The sequence below is a fragment of the Ambystoma mexicanum genome, chromosome 11 (genome assembly GCF_040938575.1).
Source record: "Ambystoma mexicanum isolate Mex_15411 chromosome 11, UKY_AmexF1_1, whole genome shotgun sequence".
NCBI lineage: Eukaryota > Metazoa > Chordata > Amphibia > Caudata > Ambystomatidae > Ambystoma > Ambystoma mexicanum.
Window position 1 is genome coordinate 765,950,912 of NC_090934.1, and position 20,699 is coordinate 765,971,610.

Genomic DNA, 20,699 nt, shown 5'->3' on the forward strand with positions numbered 1-20,699 from the left:
GTCCAGGACCCGGTACTTCTTCTTGTACCAGTCTCTCTTAGCAGGAGCCGTGGACGGGTTCTTCAGGAGCACCAGCCCCTCGTCCCAGATATCGTCCAGTAACGGGACTGAGAGGACCGTCTTCCTCTTGGCCTCCCGCCGTTGGTAGAGGAAACCTCCTTTCTTCTGTTCTTCGGGGCAGAGCTGGAAGAGCTCAGATGCCCTGGCGATCATGGTGTGGAAGGAGCCAATTTTGTCGGGGTCGGGGGGGAGGCCCGAGGAGGTGGTGAAGTGAGGTCCATTCCGTCATCACCACAGTCGTCGGCCGTCCCCGTCGTCGCCGTCTCCGTTCCCGTCTCATCACTCGGAGGAGGGGATGGGGGTGAAGGCTGGATGGGGGAGGAAGATGGACTTGTCTCCGCTTGTTAGGCGGGCTCCCCTACAGACCATGCCCCGCTGGGTCGTCAGTGGGTGGTAAGGGCATCCTTGTCCTTATCTCCGTGCACAGGGTCTGTATAGCCATCAGGATAGCTCCTGAATTGTCCTGTGGTACGGGCACCAGGTGCAACGGAACCAACGGTTGGGGCGTGGGGTCCTCCGCAGCCCTATCTTCCTCATCGGCCTCGTCGGGATCCTTCCCGTGGGCCCTGGATTCCTCAAACTTCTTGTCCAGGATCCTTTGGACGCCTGCCAACTCATCCTCAGAGGTGGTATCCGTGTCTGTTATGGCTACCGTGCCCCCCCTTTCTCCTGCTGGGGTTTCACAGGGGTCTTCTCGATAGGCAGAAAAGAGGATTCCCTCCGGGGTGGCAGGGAAACTCTAGCCCCGGAAGTCGTCTCCACTGGGGAAGCCTCCCTAGGTTTCGCCAGGGCCACCACGAGTCCCTCAATCAAGACCTTAGTCGGGTGAATCAGGGCATTCACGACCTTGGGTGTGCCTGAGGCCTTCACCTTGGGGGGCGGGTTGCCACCTCGCTCCCCCTCGGCTGTCTCTGTCGGGATAGACCGGGGCTTCTCCCGAAGCTTACCCGGGTTCACAGACTTCCTCTTCACCGGGCCAGAGCGTTGGCTCGTGGTTGATGGCGTCGGTAATAATGCGCCCTGCCTGGCAGCCGAGGAGTCCGACCGATCGATGCTCCCGGTTCCCGCGGACTTGCGGTGCTTTGCCTTTTGTTGGGCCCCTGTCACCGGAGCGCCCTGAAAGGTCTCAGAAGACCGCTCAGATTCCTTCTTCTTCTCACCCGCTCCTGGGCTCTTCCCCTCCAGCCAGTTGGTGAGTCGAATACGACGATCCTTCATTGTCCGTTCGGACATGTTCTTACAAAACGCACAGTCCTTCTCCACGTGCGATTTGTCGTCGTGAAGGAGGTAGAGGCACCGAGAGTGCTCATCCTCCTTAAAGACGTTCTGAAGTCCGCATCCAGGGCAGCTCCTGAACAGCTTGGATCCAACAGGCGTCATGCTTCCTTTGTCCTGGGCCATGTCCACGCGGGGTAGGCCTCAAAGATCTTCTGGAATCCTCCGAGAAGTGGAAAACACGACGAAAAGATGCCCTTGAGGGGCGTAGAAAATTGCGATAACGGGTCCCCGTTGATCGGAAGTAGAGTCGGTGGAGCTTGAGGCTCGATTGACCAAAAAAAACGCAGTAAAAGCTTGAGAGCTACAGCACGAGGACTTCCAACACTTGAATGTGTGGTAAAAATCTGAAGATGGCTGCCAGAGGAGGGGCTTAGGTAGAGGGTAGTCATTGGCTAGGGGCAGTATGACCCAGAGAGCAGTCATTGGTTACTAGTAGAAAGATAGTTCAGAAACTAAACTGAAACTGATTTTTACTTTATCGAGGATTCCCAGCCTGACGACGGGGAATATTCATGAGCATGTGAATCCATGCCAGACCCCATGCTGGAGAAAGCCAGGTTACAAAGGTCCCACTCTAGTCTGCCAAACAAAAAAGCAAGGCTTATTGTTTTACAGCGCCTCTTACTTATTCTCTCCTTCAGCGTGAAGAAAGTGACCATACTTTCAATAAAATGGCTTTCTATCAAATAACTCAAGGACTTGCCAACATTATCTCCAGATTTATCATGCGCCAATCTCCAGGATGCCCAGTAATGACAGTTGCGCAATCACAATAAATGGCCCCCCAAAATGGGCAGGAAAGAGCCTGCCAAATATTTCTACAATATCAGGAAGGCAAAAGAGATGTTTTATGGATTCCCAAAATGTGTATTTCATATCTGCCTGCTTCACCTCTCACAGGCTGGAAAGATAACTCAGAGTTGAGCACTCAACCCATAGATGTGTGTTCAACCTTCAAGTTTAACCTGACATGGCCAACTTACCTATTCACATTTCTGAGGTCGATATATCGAGCACAATTAAAATGGATGGCAATAACACCTATTACTAAAGCACTCACAAGTGTGATCAATCGGATAAAGCCCTGTACAAAAACATGATTTTTTATTGTTACAATTATTGAAGGAGATATTCTCTGGGGCTGTTTCAAACCACTGCATAGTGCAAGCTTACAATTCACAGCATTCATTTAGGGCATGCACGAAAATTAAGGAGTATCTGCATGGCCCACATTATCCGCTGAGTGAATGTGAACATTGCTGAGCGATGGCTGTAAGGAAGGCATGGTATCAAACAGTAAGACAGACACATGTGATCACAGTTCAAGGGTGTTTATTGAACTTCAATTGGGTTTGAAAAACGCCTATTTAATCCTAAATCTAAAGATGCGAGCAAGCTACGACCATCAAATAATGATAACGCAGACCTAGTCAAGTCTGTCAAAATAAAAGGGCCTATACTAATAAACCTACTGCCAATCCTTACTTCTAAATACAAATAATGTGGGAAACAGGGCCATGTCCACGCAGGGTTTATACAAAAGAAAAGTGTTCAAGAAATGATATGGCTCCCCTTCCCCATGTTTTCAGAATAGCACAAGGCGACACACTCGAGTTTAGCATACCCTCTGGCTTCTCTACCACCAGAATGCAGTTCAAAACCTCGGCATAAGGGTCTTCTGTGCCAAAGTCTCTTTGCCATTCATAGTCTACTATTCAGAGGACTTGATGAGAAAAACGTACATTAAAGTTCCTTTCTTCTTAGGATTTCACATGTACACAATTTCTCAGGTGATTCACTATTCACCTTATGTCCCCCTCCGCTGGGCTCAGACTCACTTTAACACAAAACCACCAATTTATCTACTTTAACACAAACTTTCTTTACTGAATCAACATCGAAGACTATCGACTGTGTGCAGGATTTTGCTTGACCTGTCTCAGGACCACTTCGATTCATAATTCTTTACAACTCGTTAACTTTCATTTCTGCCACTTCTCAGCCGGATCCTTTACAGAGACCTTCAATTGAGCACACAAACGGTGCCAGACCATTCTGTCAAAGGTATTGTATCTTGGTTTCAAAGTTCAATCACTCATCAGCAGTTCAACTTTACTTGCCTCTTATCACACGTGTTTAAACAATGTTAATTCCATCCCTCGCCATACAATGCTGCTACCTGCAACCTTGCCTTCAAAACAGACCGGTCTTCTATTGGTGTCCTCAACTCACCGGCTGTGTTGCTTTCACTGAGGTTGCTTTGTTCTTGGAGCCAAGGTTGTTGCCACAGGGCTGCTTCTTCCCGCCTTGATTATTGGCACGGCAAGGCCCCGGGCATATCCGATACACAATGTAGGATTCTTCAGCCTGGTTTCTTGGTCTTACGCTTTCTATTGTTGAGTTTTCTGGAAAGTAACGGGTCCTTGTCGAAAAGGTCAATGGAACTTCCCTCCTTGTGATCCCCTTCTGTTTTGCCGTCTTTCCTCTCTTGTGCAGCTGCCGTCTTGAAACTGCTGTTTCCTTGTGTGTTTTGTCTCACTCAGAGCATGCTCTAGTGCTCCGCCTTTTATCCGTGTGGGGAAGCTTAATGGAAGTCAGGTGTGTGTGATGATCAGTAATTGCCTGACCTTGCCTGACCATTGTATTGGGACACATTAGGGATCCTGCTCAGGTGTTAGTCTGCTTTCTCTCAGAGCAGGCTGTCTGTACGAACGTTCTCGTGTGGTAAAAGGGGGAAGGGGTACAGTTCCTAAATATCCTACCTGGTAGGATGAGGCAAAGGTGTTATAAGGAAGGGGATACTGCGTCTCACCATACGGTGTCCCACTCCCACTCCCCGGAGACCCCTCAACCAGGTGATCCTCTTGCACTAGTCCACCCCCAGGGACTAAATCCAAAAGCGATGGCCATGTCCTGCCAACTTGGATGACAGATATCCAGGGACCAGTGGGTGAGACACCTTCTAGTTTCTCACATGGCCCACTACTGGCCAAGACACTAACCTAAGTGCAACATGAATGCCCGAATATACTCAGTGTGCCTTGGTGAAGGTTCTATATAATTTAACCCTTGCATTCCATTTTACATTGCCTACTGAAAAATTAGTTTGAGCATGGATGGAGTTTTTGAAAAGCGGAACTCCCTCTCTCCTGCGCACTCCTTGTTCGTTGGATTACTATGTCAGCCTGCAGCCTAAGTCCTGGTTTGTCAAGGAACCAACTCCAGGGTTCCTGATTGTGAAGACAGATTGTGGGGTTTGACAAACTGTGGACCTGTGGACCTATAGGCGCTGGTTGGATTAGATAGTCCGGTGTTCGCTAGTTAAGCCACTTTGTCAGGTAATGGTCACTAAACCATCACAACACGCTGCCACTAGGGCCAGGCGTACTCATCCCCCTTCAATCCGCTGATGGTGAACACCAGGCACTTTCTCCATATGGGTGGCGCGGCGCTGACACGCCAGCCCCGACATTAGTAATAGGCACCAGCCTCACTATGTAACACAACTAATACCAAGATTCTTAAACGCAATTAGCAAGCGTGCACTCATGATAATGAACATGAGCATGCCCCTCTACACCACTTCATAGCTCCAATTCTAGGCACAATTGACACATTCATTTCCATAGGCACATTGGTTGACACCAAACACCATTCTCACCAGCCAACTCTGACCCTGCCAACTGCAGGACAACCAGGGACACTTTTTATCAAGGCTACCAGCATTCTGGGAGCCCCACTTTAACTGCCGCGCACACATGCGCCTCACCCTCCTTATGCCCACCCGCTATCTTTCCTTGGTGCATCCCTCCCCTCAACCACATTCCATCTTCATTTCAGAACGGCTATCCAGCCACCTGGCACCCTTAATTGGGCAGGACCAGCCCACGTTTTTGAAGCTCAGGAAATAACTCAATTGGGTAAGACCCTGTAACCTTCTTTTGTTGGGCAAAAATTGGAACCTCTGCAGCCCCCTAACTAACTGTAAAATCTTGTTTTCTCCTCTTTTTCCTTGGTATTCTGTCTCCTCTCCTGCTAATAATCATATTACAAATCTGCTTCTTGTTTTTTAACCAACTGCTTTATTTTATCTAAATTATTACACTCTGTCACTATCACTTACCATCACCCAACATGGTACATCACCTCTCCTGGGTGTCACTATATGCTTTGTTTGAATTCGCATTGGCTTTTGTCTCAACTGGTTTTATTTGTTCAAAAAAACCTTTTTCAAATATATATGTAATGTATGTGAAATGACCATTATCAAATACTGATTGACCTTGTAAATCACCACACTGGGTACACCAAATCACTACCTCACCAACTCTTAAAATCACAGCCTTGAAAAAGACTAAGGTTGAAACGAGCGTTGGCTGTGTAATGTGTCAATATGTTAAAACTGGCACCTCTACGTTTAAGATTGTATTTCATTAGTGCTGTTTAACTAAGGAAATAAAACAAATCACTTGTTTAACACCAAACAAATCTGACTCATCCATTACCTGACAAAGTGGCTTAACTAGCGAACACCGGACTATCTAATCCAACCAGCGCCTATAGGTCCACAGTTTGTCAAACCCCATAATCTACTGAAACATTACACTAAATATGAATGCCTTATTTGGGGGCACATATTAACATTTACGTAAAAGCCAGGTTTCAAGCAGAAACTTTTCATTTTATGCTTTAAATGAGCTTTTGTGACAGTGGGATGCAAGCAATAGCCTCAAGTAGGTAGTTTAACACTATATCACTTGCCACTAATATTAGAAGAAAGAATTCATAACTTTGCTCAAAACTATATCTCATGTTGCTGATAAACTCCATTATAAGAGGCATATTTTACCTGTTGTCCTTCTGTATCTTCATCTGTAACCATTGCTACAGAGTGATTTCCTGACGAAGAGATAACTGCATCATGGGTAGGCACTGTGATGGTGGTGCCATCTTGCGTTACCATAGTGATCGTATTACCAAGATTGTGCATATCTGCTTGGGAAATATTGACCTGAAATAAATGTTTTCAATGATTTAGTTTTCACAAGTAAAGTTACAGGTAAAACATACAGAGTGAACCCATGAGATTTACAATGGCCAACTCACAATTGACTGAATGAATCCTAGGAGATTGGCACTACCACCGGAAGGCTGAGAGAATATGGCCACCCAGTAGTCTTTCTCCAGTTATGTTCCTGGAGCATCACTCTGGTACGTGCAGTTGCCCAGGTGCTCTATCCTAAAATGTTATGGTCCCAGACTGGGAATAATTTCCCTTCAGAATTGTTTAAGGAATGGTAGATGAGAGGGTCCCTTCTTTGGAGGTAACCATATAGCACTTATTTCTAATGGAGGCTTATAGCGAAGCTGTGAAGACACGCAGATGACCACAGCATTTCAGAACACAGCCAAAAGGGAAGTGGGAAAGGGCCTATGAACAATGAGCAGCACGCTAGTGCACTTGTGAGTGCCCAGACAAGTGGCCTCTGACATTTCTGCCAACTGCTACCTAGCATCTCCAGGATTCGATTGTACCTCGAGCAATTTGGCCATATAAGTCTTAGTTACTTACCTGTAACTGTATTTCTCCAGCATTGGTATCTTTCATAGATTCAGATGCTTGAATATTCCCCGTCGTCAGACCGGGTATCCTCAGTGATTTAAATAATTATTAAAATTTTTAAATACATACATTATTTCCATAGAAATATGACTGTAGATTGCCCATTATTGTCTATGAGCCATTCACTTGTGTAGTCCCTCCACCTCACTTTGGTCCTTTATGGCCCTAACCAATGAGGTGGCAGGGTTTAAGCTCTGCCCCAGTCAGCCATCTTCAGATGTTGAACCGTACAGACTACCGTATGATGGAAGCTGAAGGCAGGAGCAGCCTCTAGGGGAGGCGGGTGGGTGCATGTGAATCTATGAAAGATACCAATGCTGGAGAAATACAGTTACAGGTAAGTAACGAAGACTTCTCCCGCATTGGATCTTTCATAGATTCAGATGCTTGAATAGAATACCAAGCAGGTAAAACATGCCCACATCATATATACATAGAAAAGCAGAACATTTCTGCGAGCCTTTGCCCGTACAGCAACACCAAGGTTACAAACCCAGGGAAAGGCGGGAGGAAGGCTGATCCTACCTTATGTAAAGAGGTGGCGGAGCACTGCCTGACCAACTGCAGATTCTTTGTTGGCATCTTCTGTCAGGCAGTAGTGCTTGGCGAACGTGTGCAGAGTGCTCCAGGTAGCGGCTCTGCAAATGTTTTTCAATGCTACCCCTGCGTGAAACGCCACTGAAGCTGCCCTCCCTCTGGTGGAGTGCGCCGAAGTAGGCCTGGTGAGGGGGTCGCCTTTAGACTGATGAGTGGGTGATACATTGAGAAACCCATCGTGCCAAACTTTGTTTTGAAATATGTTGACCTTTAGTGCGGCCAGAGAAAGCAATAGACAATCTGTTGGAGGTGCGGAACTCCTTAGTTCTCTGTAAGTAAAACTTTAGAACCCTCGCCACATCTAGCGAATGCAAAGATCTTTCTGCATCAGATGAGTGATTCTAGAAGAAAGTTGGGAGGACAATGCGCTCCATGAGCGTCATCTCCAACAAAACCTTGGGAAGAAATTTTTGATGAGTTCTCAGAATGACTTGGTCTTTGTGGAACAAGGTAAAAGGAGGTTCTGATGATAAAGCATGTAACTCACTGATCCTCCTGGCAGATGTGATGGCTATCAAGAAAGCTGTTTTCCAAGATAAGAATTTCATGTCACATCTATGAATAGGTTCGTATGGTGGTTCTATTAGAGCTGTCAATACCGTGTTTAGGCTCCAGGATGGAACCGATGTTGGCGTAGGTGGATAAGTACGCATCAGCCCTTTCAGCAAGATTTTAACAGCTGGTAGAGTGAGAAATTACTGTTTATCTGGATTTGTTGTATATGCCACTATGGCTGATAGATGAACCTTGATAGAGGATATAGATATAACTGCCTTGGCCAAGTACAGTAAGTAAGGTAGTACTTGCTCGATCGATGCTGTGAGTGGGTTCAATGATGATGTTTCGCACCACTTGAAGAAACAAGTCCATTTCCGGATATAGGTGATCCGAGTAGAAGGAGCCCGAGATGCCTTGATAATATCCCAGCAATCTGCAGGGAGATCCAGATTCATTAGTTTTCGCTGCTCAGGAACCAGGCCTTAAGAGATAGGCTTGCTGGGTCGTGGTGAAGGACTTAGCGGTTCTGTTGCGTCAAAAGCTCCTGATGAGCTTTGAGGTGAATCAGGGGCCAACGGGAGAGGTGTTGTAGTGTTGAGTACCAGATCTGCCGGGCCCACTCCAGCACTATGAGGATCATGGAACAATTCTGTTCCTTCAGTCTGCGTAGCACTCTCGCTATGAGAGGCACGGGGTGGAAAAGCATAAAGGAATTTCCCTGCCCAATCCACTGAGAACGCATCTCCTATTGACCGATGCTCTTGGTACCTGGAGGCGAATTCGTGGCATTTCTTGTTGGCTTTGGTGGCGAAAAGGTCGATCTGCGGATGACCCCATTCGGAAAATATTCATTGGACTTCTTTCTCGTCCAGTTCCCACTCGTGAGATGTCGTGCACTTTCTGCTTTAGTTTGTCCGTTAGGACGTTGTCCACTCCCAGAAGATGTTCCATTTTGATTTGGACTCTGTGATACAATGCCCATGCCCATAGCAGTTGAGCTTCTTGTGACAAGATCTCTGACTTGGTGCCTCCGTGTTTGTTCGTGTAATGCATGGAAATCGTATGGTCTGTCTGGATGGTCACTACCTGCCCGGCTAATACCGGGAAGAAGGCTTTTAGCACCAACCGTATTGCCCTGAGCTCTAAGACATTGATGTGCATTTGAGATTCCTGAGCGGACCATGTGCCCTTGGTTTGGAGGTCCTCTTGTTGAGCCCCCCAGCCCGACAGATATGCATCTGTCCTGAGGAGAAGGGTAGATGTTGGTGCCTGAAAAGGCATTCCTCATAACAGGTTTTGAGGTGTATTCCACCATTGAAGTGCCTTGTGTAACGTCTGCGGTAGTTGGACGGTATCCTCCCATGAACCGAGTGCTTGTTTCCATTGGTGGTCCAGGGCCTCCTGGATTGGTCTCATGCAAAGTCTGCAACTTGGTATGAGAAATATACATGAGGGCATCATGCCCAGGAGAGATTTGAAAGAGCGTACCGTGGTTGCACTCTGTCTAGGAACCATGAGGTCAAGTGGAGAATAGCTGCTACTCTGTCTACCGAGGGTCTTAACCTGGGGATGCTGGTGTCGAGGTCCGCACCCAGGACGAGAACTGTCTTACTGGGCAGGATTTCATTTCGTTTATTGAAAAACCTAACCCTTTTAAGAGGTTTATTGTTCTCGAAACTGCCAAGCGTGTGAGTTTGTATGAGCTTACCCTTATCAACCAGTCGTCCAAATATGGGAAGATTTCTGTTCCTGTCCTTCTGAGTTTTGCCGCTACCAGTGCAAGACACTTGGTAAAGACTCTGGATGCTCACTTTTGGCCGATGGGGAGAACACAGAATTGGAAGTGTAACTCCCCTATTGCGAACCTGAGGAACTGTCTGTGTGCAGGGTGAATGTGAAAGTAGGCGTCTTCCAAATCTAGAGTGGCCAGGAAGTCATGCCGGTTTAGCCAAGGTAAGACGCTTTGCAGGGATATCATCTTGAATTTGATGCGCTTGATGAACTTGTTGAGCGCTCTTAGGTCCAGTATAGGTCTCCACGGACCGTTTTTCTTTTTGATCAGGAAGAAACAGGAGTAGAAACCTCTTCCCTTCTGTTGGTCTTGGACTGGTTCGATAGCTGCTTTGTAACACAGTTTTTGAATTTCTGGCATGACAGGTCTTCAAAGATGTACCTTGCGAGGGGTGGGCGCAAAGGATGGAGGTGGATCTAGAAATTCTATGGTGTGACCCTTGCGGATCACCTGCAACACCCACTTGTTTGATGTTATTGACTGCCAACGTTGTAGAAATCGGCTTACTCTTCCCCCCACCGGGGTGTGACGTTGAGGGGAAAGACATGATCTGTCAATTTTGCTTGCTCTGGGTCTTGCCCTGGGTAGAGCCACGCCTACCCCACTGGGAGTACCTGCTCGAGGCCTGGTGGTATCTGTTGTCCTGGAAGGTGTTTCCTTGTGTTTTTTGGCCATAGGATGGACGATTAAAGCCTATGAATTTAGAGGATGAGCCTTGAAAAGATCTACGGTCTTTGTCCTTATCTTTAAGGGAACTGATGGCTCGTGCTGTGTCCGTGTCTGTCTTTATTCCTTTGAGTTGGCCATTAATCTTCTTACCAAATAAGTGTTGCCCATTGTAGTGCATGTCCAATATTTGAGCTTGGACCTCCGGTCTAAAGTTTGTAGCTTTCATCCAGGCTTGTCTTCTCAATACAGTACTGTGAGCCATTTTCCTGAAACCTGATTCTGCCACGTCCACTTCTGCGTTAATCATATGATCTGAGGTAGCTTCCCCGTCAGCTATGATTGTTCTGACTTCTTCCTGGAGATCTGCTGGTAAATGTTTGGTTACTTTAGGCATATGCAACCATAGCTCGCAGTCAAAACACGCTGTCATGGCTAGTGCATTGCCCGCTCTGATGGTGAGGGAGGCTGACGAGGATACCTTCCTGCCCATGGCCTCTAACGTACAGCCTTCCTTGTCAGGAGGTGCTGATAATGGCGATGAAGGGTTGGCCAACTTTTTCCTGACTGCCACTGTGATGGCAGAATCTGGCTTAGTCTGTTCCCTTAGACAAAGTGGTGCAGTGTCAGGGGCTTTGTATTCCTTTTCCAGTCTTGAAACCTGAGCGGGAGTAGATAAAGGTGTAGCCAATATCTTAGGTCCAGATTCCCATATGGTATCAAGAAGAGGGATGGTCGTGACTGTCCTTCTACGTTTGTCCCTGTGCTCATAAAGCACTGACTTTTTATCTTCAGATGTGACTTGTAACTTGAATAAGTCTGCAGCTTTGCCGATAATGGTATGAAAAGATACCAAATCGTCTGGTGGTGAAGAATCTCCTGGAGATTCTTTCTTTCTAGGTTTTTACACTATGTAATCATCCCATTCGCTATGAGTGTCAGGCTCATGAGTAATCTCCCCTTCCTCGGGATCTGAAAAATCTCTGAAAAAATCTGCTTGCCTGTCTGAGACTGATGCGGTTGAAGATACAATTGTAGGATTTCTAACAGGTGATCTTGGAAATGGGACCCCTGTCGGTGAAGCACTGAGCATCCTGCTCCTGGATCTGCGAGGAGGTTTGGGTGAATGTGCCCTTTTATGTGGCCTGCTCCTGTAAGGAGACTCTCTAGGTGTGCTATGCCGAGGTGAGATGCTCCTCTGTGGAGGTGTTACCTCTTTCGGTATGGATGACTTATTCTTTTCCATTTGACGTCTGTTGAATTCTTCAATGATCCTTTGCATCGACTCTATAAGAGCTGGATCGTAAGGATCGGCAGGTTCCTCCGCAGTTGGTTGCCAGGGAGGACACTGCTCTTGGGGGTGAGAAAAGGTTGCTCACCCACAAATTCTGTGTCTGAAAACTCCTCCTGAAGAATGATGTCTGGGAGTTCTGCCATCTCTCCTAAAGGAGAAAGTTGTGCTCCTATTGGTTCATGAGTTTCTAATATAGGAGTCACTGTGTTATCATTGGATGGTGTAACAGTGGCGTCTGCGGCGCTGTTTTGGGTTTTGTTTTCTCCGTGGACGAAGGAATTGACGTCGTCGTCGACGGCATAGGGGTATGCTTCATCGACGGTGGCTTCGTGGACGATAACTTCATCGACGGTCGGTTGACTGTGCTTATCCGTCGATGGAATCTTCGTGGATGAGAGATTTGTGAACGAGCGATGGGACTACTCCATCGACGAATGTTTCGTGCAGGCCGATTTCGATGATGAAGATTTTGTGGTCGATGATGATGTTTGAAGTGTCGTTGTCGCGGACGATACGGGTTTCGTCGACGGCTTGGTCGTCAATGGGCCTCTATCGCTATGGCCGCTCGTAGACGGCTTATCCGCTGATGATTGCCCGCTCCCAGGTTTTTTGAAAACGCCTCCTTACCCTTTTAGGTGTTTTTTTTCCTCAGGTTTCTTGTGATCCCCAGAGCCCAAAGGGGGTATTTCCACCTTCCTCGTACTTTTGTGAGAGGCAGAGACACTCCTTTCCACTGAAGAGGCCCTTCTCTTAGAAGTTTGCCTCTCAGATGGTTAAGTAGAATGTACAGGAGCGGTCTTGGCAGATTCTTCATCAGAAGATAGAGCTTTAGCTTCTAAATGGAGAAGAAGTCTTCTGTGTCTGTCCTGCAGAGTTTTATTGGAGAAAGTCCTGCAAATGTCACATTTATTTATATCATGAGGATACAGGCAGTAGATTCATTGCTCATGAGGATCCTTGAAACACTTGTCTATAGGCGTGTCATAAATGTCATATCATATCATATCCTTCATGTAGACTAGTTTCTTCATGCACCTCGTGCAGTCCCTGAAAAGGGAAGGCTTTTTGGTAGTTGGAAGTTCAGCCATGTTTTGAAGAGGATTTCACTCGACAAATTTAAGGTGAAAGAAAGTGTTTTCTGAGCCCAGAAACACAGAGCAGAAAGAGTTTGATGAGGAGATCACAAAAAGATATATATTGGGAAAAACAAGTATCTAACAGGAGATAAAGTTCGAAAAGCTCAGTGAGCTGGAGGATTCCCTCTGTCTGTTAGACTGCAGTGAAAAATCTGAAGATGGCTGACTGGGGTGGAGCTGAAACCCTGCCACCTCATTAGTTAGGGCCATAAAGGACCAAAGTGAGGTGGAGGGACTACACAAGTGAATGGCTCATAGACCATAATGGGCAATCTACAGTCATATTTCTATGGAAATAATGTATGTATTTAAAAATGTTAATAATTATTTAAATCACAGAGGAAATCTGACGACGGGGAATATTCAAGCATCTGAATCTATGAAAGATCCAATGCTGGAGAATTTTAGATTTTATTCACATACAACCATATATTTCAGGACATTCCTCAAATAGTTCCATGAACTTGGTAGCACCCTTTCCGACAGCACTATTCTCAACCTCTCTTGAAAGCAACCTGCTCCACCTACATACCCATTATCCCATCCACCTCCAGAAAGAGCTAGTGCACACCGTTCCAAACGATCTGGTGTTAAAAACCCTCTTTGCAGCATAACATGCAACTGAAATTCAGAATCTCTTGGCAGAGAAGCTTGTTGACGTCTTATGTCTAAATGAAACATGGCTCACGGATACAAGAAACCCCAGCATCATAAAGATGCTTGCATCTTCGTATAAGATTCTCAAGAAGAACTGCAGGCAGGAGCAGCAGCAGCCCCACCTTCATCGCAACAAGTCGCTCCCTCCACAATCAACCTCTCACTCCCGACTCTCCGAACGCGAGTTTATTCAATGCCATCCTTGCATCTCCTGACTCAAACTCCACTTTCAATAACATATTTGCAGATAATGTTGCCTAACTCCTTGTCTCCTATTCTAAGTTAGTTATCATTGGAGACAGCTGGGTTGACAAGATCCGCAGTTCAACCCCCTTGACAAAGCATGAGTGTTCTTGGCCTTAAACAAGACATCTGCAGTCCCATTTATTCAGAAGGTCACATCCTCAACCATCTACACCTCAATATGCTGCTCTACACCCAAGCCAGTTCACTGGTAAGACCACTTGGCTAATCCCTGCACCTTCTGCCTGTCAGAAACCAAGACTATTCTGTGGCAATACCCCACATTTATCACTCCCAGAGCCTGCAAGAAAGTATCCACTGCTCTCTTCTCCAATAGTGCTGCCGATGCTTTCCTTGATGCCTGCCCTAACTCATGCTTATCTGCCTTCAACACACTCATCACCACAGCACTAAACACAATTATCCCTTCCAAAAAAGTCAAGCTCTCCCAAGACAAATGCTGCCAAATGGCATACCCTGAAATCCTCCGGCCCAAACAGCTGCTCATCTCTCTAGAATAAACCTGGCATCTCTCTTAAAACCCGCCTGCAAACCTCCCACCTGAGGGCCTGCAAAAATTAGAAACACCAAAAAAGTCTACTTTTCCTACAACATATGTGATGCCCCCAACATATATAATGAATTATTGAGAGACCTGTGCAAACTCTCAACACCTCCCCCACTCACATACTAAGAAACCCCCTGTAGACCCTTCTGCGTGGAACTGTCCATCTCCTTCATCAACAAACTCGCCACCATATCTCGCTCACAAAGCCTCCATTCAGGACCATTTGCCACATCTCCCCCACCACTTGCCGCGTACACCCCAACAATTCACCTTCTTTCAACTTCTCTGCGAACACAAGTTCCTTATGCTTCCTCAGAACATTCACTAGATCACTGCCCCCCTTCATGATCAAGGTGATCCTCTTCCTCATCCCTAACATGCAGCATCTTCTGCTGAATTTTTTACTAGTCTCCGGCACACACCTTCCTTCTGCAAAAAGGCCATCACCACGCACACTTCCTCATATCACGCAATACCAAATATTTATACCCAATACCTAGTTCTTTCCTTCCTGTTCAAACACCTTGCAAAGGCAGTAACCCCCCCCCCCCCCCCGCCCAACTCCAGTCATACTTTGAATGGATCTGGGACAACGGTCAGGGAACAAACCTGTACGCTGAAGCAATCTTCCGGTAATCTATCTGCCTAATTGGGTACATTGTTTTTACACTGTGGGTCATTTGGATGATCCAGGTTAATTGCATGGAAGGGGCCACCTCCATTTGCACCTTTGTGTAAAATGTCCACTGCGTGCAATAGTCCTTGTTTCCACCATGTAGTAGAAAAGTGAGGAGTAAAGCAAAGGTGATTTCTGCCTTTACTCTTCACTTTTCCATAACATGGTGAACAAGTATAAATGCCTCCTGCAATTAATGATTCTGAGAGGCATTTACAATGCAGTCCTATGGAATCTGCCTGCTCTTGCCAGGTAGTAATTTCAGGCACATGCCATGCGAATCCATTACATTAACACTGGCATGAAAATCCATGCAATTAGTGTGCAGGTGTAGCAGGAAATGGGGTAGGACACGATTACCCACTCCTCGACTATGCCTTGCAAATTCACAGAACAGGGGATGATCAGTTAAAATGGTGGTATACACATTTACTGCCATATCTTCCCATCAGTTTCACCTGGAACCAGAAACATGACCCCCAAATTATTTTAGGGCTAGTGTGTGCTGGCCTTTGAGAGCAAGGGGTAGTGTTGTGTTTGCAAGTCTTAAACCGCTGACTAGCGCTGATTCTTACTCAACCTTCAGAGGCCGTGCCGCAGTCTTTCTTCCGTATCTTCTAATCGCTCATTTCAAAGCAAACTTAATTCAACCAGGTGGCAGCAGCGCACAGCAGCCATGCCAACAACAAGCCTGTCGGCACTCACGCACTTCTCGAGCCCACTGAAGGCACAGAACACTGGTCAACTTACATTTCAGCAACCTTTATCTGATTCCAAGGGGACAGTATTAAATGTAATCCCTTCTTCTCCCTCCATCACTTGACAACCATTGCTGATATGTTACAACATTTTTTCCCCCATTATTATATTTTGAGATGTGAGCCAATTACTGCCTTGAGTGGAAAGAAAACTGGGCAATCACCTTACTTTGACAGATTCAAAGTCATCACTATCCATCCTCCATTTTTTGCGATGTTGTTTGAAACATTTTATTCAACATTACTCCCTTGACTTATTTCTGAGTCCCGGTTAAACGATCCTAACATCACAGAGCCTTTTAATTTGGTCAACTCTCATTATAAAATTATAACTGCAAATCGTATCCATTTGCAGTGGATAGATTTACTCCTTTTAAACATGAAAGCTTCATTGATTGTATGCTGTTTTCCAGATTAATTAATTCTGAATATTCTCCTCCTTTATCTTCCCCCTGATGTTCTTGCCTCTTCTTCTGGGACCAGGGGATTTGGGGCCCCTCTCAACCTGGGGCACAATGCAAACCAGGGTAGTGGCCAAAGCCAGTCCTGCCCCAGAGACGGGATGAAGGAGTTGGAAGGGCCACATTCTCTGCCCCTCTCATGTGCCTGGATGCAAGTAGGAACACTACTCTTAATCACCCCATGATTACCTTGCACTCTGCAGGTCCATTTTATCTCTTTTGGGATCCAGCATCCATAGTGGTGACTGGCGAGCTACTCGCTCACAAGCAAGGGAAATAGCTGAATACCTATGTCATATGGTAGGGGAAAATCACAGTGCCTCATTAGAGGCCAGTACTGGGTCCTGTAGTCTCTGCATCCCACTCTGCACCAGTGGAGAAGAGGCTGAATCTCCACAAAAGGCAAACTTAGTAGACCATCATGTCTCTGTCAAACCGCCTGCAAGAGATGCTGTTGGACATGGGTGGGAAAAGGCGGCATGGCCCACAGGACTCTTTGTAAGCTATCACCTGGGATACCCAGCCCTGAGGGAGTAGCCAATAAAACAATTGACCCGGGGAACCAGGTGGATACAAGCAAAGGAGAGGGGGCAGAAGCAACAGAACAGGGCAAGAGGTCCTGTAAAAAAAGACTGACCCGTAAACTAAGGTGTGAGTTCGGGTGAGGCCAAGGGGCGAGGATGCGGACAATGGAACCAGGCGGTTGAAGGACAGTGGATCAGAGTATGGAGGAGATTGGCTGACGGAATTGAATATTTTGGCACAATTTGATAAGGTTTCATTCCGTAATAAAGATAAGGAGGAGGACTATAGGAAGATATGGGGTCCGTTTATGGCTCTTTATGATTGACTTGAAGGTTGTGTTGCTTTGATAGCTATGGTATTCGTGGTAAGGTTGGTGGGGCACCGCCTCCCTTTTTTTTTTCTCTCTTTCCTCTTCTTTTCTTCTTCCCGTTTGTAGTGTTCTTTGTGTTGTCTTTTGTGTTTGTGTTGTCTTTTATGTATTCCTGTTCCTTTATTGATTGTGTTTCACTTGGGTTGGTCGCTTATTGGTCTGAAATATTTATGATGCTTTTCTTATTCTGTGAATTGCATTTTTTCTGATTAATGTGGAACATTGTTACTCTTGCTATTGTTACTTATGCTTTTTGTGGAAATTAATAAAGTGTTCTGGAAAAAAAAAGAGTATGGAGGAGAATTAGAGCGAGCATGTTAAATGTGAGGTATTGGATGGTGAGAGAAAGCGGTACTTTGTTGTGAGATGCATGATTGGTGAATGAGTAAAGTGTCTGAGGGTAAGTGGAGGAGTTGCTGAGTGAGAAGGGTGACTGGGGGAATGAAAGGAGGGTGAGTGTAAGAGGGAGAGGGATGGAGAGTAACGCGCAGTAGAGTAGTGGGAGTAGAGGGGAGTGGAGAGTAGAGAGGATTGGGAGTAGAGTGGGAAGAGGAGCGTGAAGAGAAAAGCAGAGGGGAAAGTAGAGGGGAGTGGCCAGTACAGAGGAGAAGAGTGTAAAGCAGAGTGCAGAGTAGAGGAGAATGGAGGGTGGAAGGAGAGTAATGAAGAGTAGTAGGGAGAAACAAACATATGTATAGACAAAGTGGGAAACACAAGGAGAGTATGGTGGGAGATGTGTGAACATCAGAGAGACAGAAGAGGATAGAGAGAGGAAGAGAGCGTAGAGTAGATGGGATAGGAAGGAAAAGGCATCAGGCTAAGGCATATGAGAGCCCAAAAGAGGAAGACTGAGTGAGTCCTGAGCAGCTGGAAGTTATCTCACATTGATAAACCAAGATATCAGTGGCAGATCCGGATAGGCTCCTAGAAGTACCAACAAGAACCCCAGAGGGTGTGAGAGAGATAAGGCTGTGGTGTTCAGCCCCTCACAATGGTTTGCATCCTAGAAAGTAGGGGTTACTGATCTCTTGTTGCTTTCATCAGGGATATAGAAGCCTAGGCTAGGGAGGCGGGTAGCCCACGTGAGATGAAAGGGGGTGGCTGTGAAGATCCACCAGGGGGCGCTGAGATGTGTTGAAGCATCTCCGCTCGTCTCCCCACCAGGGCGCTGATCGAGGGACCCGAGCCCCCCCGACAACCCCCCGGAGCGAGACACCGACACCCCCCCCCCAGTACGAAGGTGCCGGGCACCCCTGGCCCAAACCTGAAACCCAGGAGTGGAGCAGAGCCGGAGCTGTGAGCCAGCGGACCCCAAGGGCGCGAAACCCCTCCCTCCTGCGGCCCTGCGGCTCCGCGGAAAACAACTGCGAGCCCGGGCCCAGAGAGGCCTCGCAAAGGCCCAGGCGTCCGGGGCCGAGGGATCCTGCCGAGAACCGACGGCGGCTCGCGGCAACGGAACGGCCCAGGAGGTGGACCGAGGAGCGGGAGAAGGAGGCGCCGCACCAGGACGAGGAACCCCCCCAGCGGGGTGTCAGCGAGGGAGAGGCTCCCCAGGATTGCGCAGATTCTGGCGAAGCCCGCGCGGGGCGAACACGAGTGGCGTGGGAGAGGCCCCCCCCCCCGAGGTAAGGAGACCCACCCCGGGGCTGGGCACCCACAGGGGGCAATAAAACTCACGGCCCCCAACACAACGGTGGAAGAAAAAAAAAAAACGGGGAGAACCTGTGGAAGTGGATCCCCCGCCCACGACAAGTGATCTGCCTGGGGCTCCAGCCCCCCCACAACCTCCTCCCCGCCCCTGGCCGCAGAGCTACCAAGGGCCCCCGCTCCCCCTGGGACGCAAAGGAGACAAGCAGGCCCCGGTGGCCACAATCATTTGGGGGCAGACACCGGGGAGCAAGAGTGTCCAGGGAAGGCCTATGACCTGGAGGGAAACACTGCAGAGGTTTCGGCGCCCGTCCCTTAAGCCCCAAACAACCCCTGAAATGGCCGCCCAAACGCAGCAAGAAGCGGCAGACGCAATCTCGGTCTCCAGGGGAAAGGCGGCCCTGTTGGATGAAATTAGAGGATTCCGCGCAGACATCACCCTTAGGCTGGACACCCTAGACAAAAAGGTTGAAAACATAGAAGACAGGGTGCAGTCACTGGAGAACAACACACCTTCGAATGACATTCTCGAATCGCAATTTGACATGCGCCTGTCTGAACTTGAGAGAAGAGAAGAAAAATGCTCATTGAAAATGGATGACTTGGAAAACAGAGAAAGGCGCTGCAACCTACGTTTTCTGGGCTTCCCGGAACAGGACGGGGAAACCCAGGCAGACATTGTCAAGGCAGTCAACGCGGTGGTGAGAGTGCTTTTTGACGGAACTAACACTAACGAACCCACCATCGACAGGGCCCACAGAGCAGGGGCAGCCTCCAGAGGCCCCAGATCCGTCTTAGTTTGCTTCCACTACTTCTCTGAGAAAAGCAGGATCCTCGAACTAGCTCGCAAGAAGGGCCCGGTGGAATGTGAGGGGGCCCAGATCTCAGTATACCAAGATTTGTCGGCCTTCACTCTGGCGAGACGCCGTCTTTGTTCCCCTCTGACGAAAATGCTCCAAGCCAAGGGAGTCCGATACAGGTGGGGGTATCCTTTTTCACTTTCTTTCGAGCACGAGGGATATAAGTATACCCTGATCACCGAAGACGACATCCAACGAGTGACAGGCGAACTCCTAGATAACTCGGATTTTGAACCGGGAGACCGCGATCGTGAGCGCACCCCGAAGGGCCCTAAAAAGATCAACGCTCCAAAGGAGAGGCGCAGAGTACGAGGCCAAAGGAAATTCAGGAGAGTGGCACCAGCGTCGCCGGACCCTCAGAATAGCTGAAACAAACTACTAGAATCTGATGAAATCTTTCTCCACTCGACGTTGCAAAGGGGGGATGTTGTTACATTTCAAATTCTTGCATCAAGCCCGTAGGGGCGGGGGGGGCTCGAATGGGCGTTTATAATGAGGTAACGAGCCCGGAGGGGGGAGACATGGTTGGCCGGTTGTGTGACTTTGAGACGATGCCTCAATACAACCAGGCGATCTGGGGGGAGGGGGGTGGGGGGAGAGAAGAGGGGATGTTGGGATGTTGGGGAATTTGTTATAATACGCCAAAGTTTGGGGTCTTGATCACACCCTGGGGGCTGTTCCTAACCCTCAGCGAGGTGCTGAAACATAGAGGAAGTAATGACGCTTGCATCCTTGAAATTGGAGTTATGTGCTTCACAACGCATCCTAATGGATGATTCACTCCAATCCTTGTCAGTGGGGTCTCTGAATGTTCGGGGGCTCAACTCACCCACCAAGAGGTCACTGCTCATGCGGGAATTTACGAGGACGAAACTACAATTTCTCTTTGTGCAAGAGACCCACTGGGTTCGGGGGAAGGAGCCCAAGCTTAAAGCTAAAAATATAGATCAGGTATTCTCAGCCTCTACCCAGTCCAAGAAGAGGGGAGTA

The 20,699-nt window shown here is 47.7% G+C and overlaps 1 protein-coding gene across 4 annotated transcripts in view; it reads right to left on the reverse strand.

Moving 5' to 3' along the window:
- The window catches only part of ZNF143 (zinc finger protein 143), a 1,779,064-nt gene that overhangs the window by 205,989 nt on the left and 1,552,376 nt on the right, over window positions 1-20,699 (reverse strand). For all 4 annotated transcript variants that reach the window (XM_069623666.1, XM_069623668.1, XM_069623669.1 and 1 more), the window contains one exon: window positions 6,188-6,349. In XM_069623666.1, coding sequence (XP_069479767.1) covers window positions 6,188-6,349 — 162 coding nt within the window. The remainder of the gene's footprint in view (window positions 1-6,187; window positions 6,350-20,699) is intronic.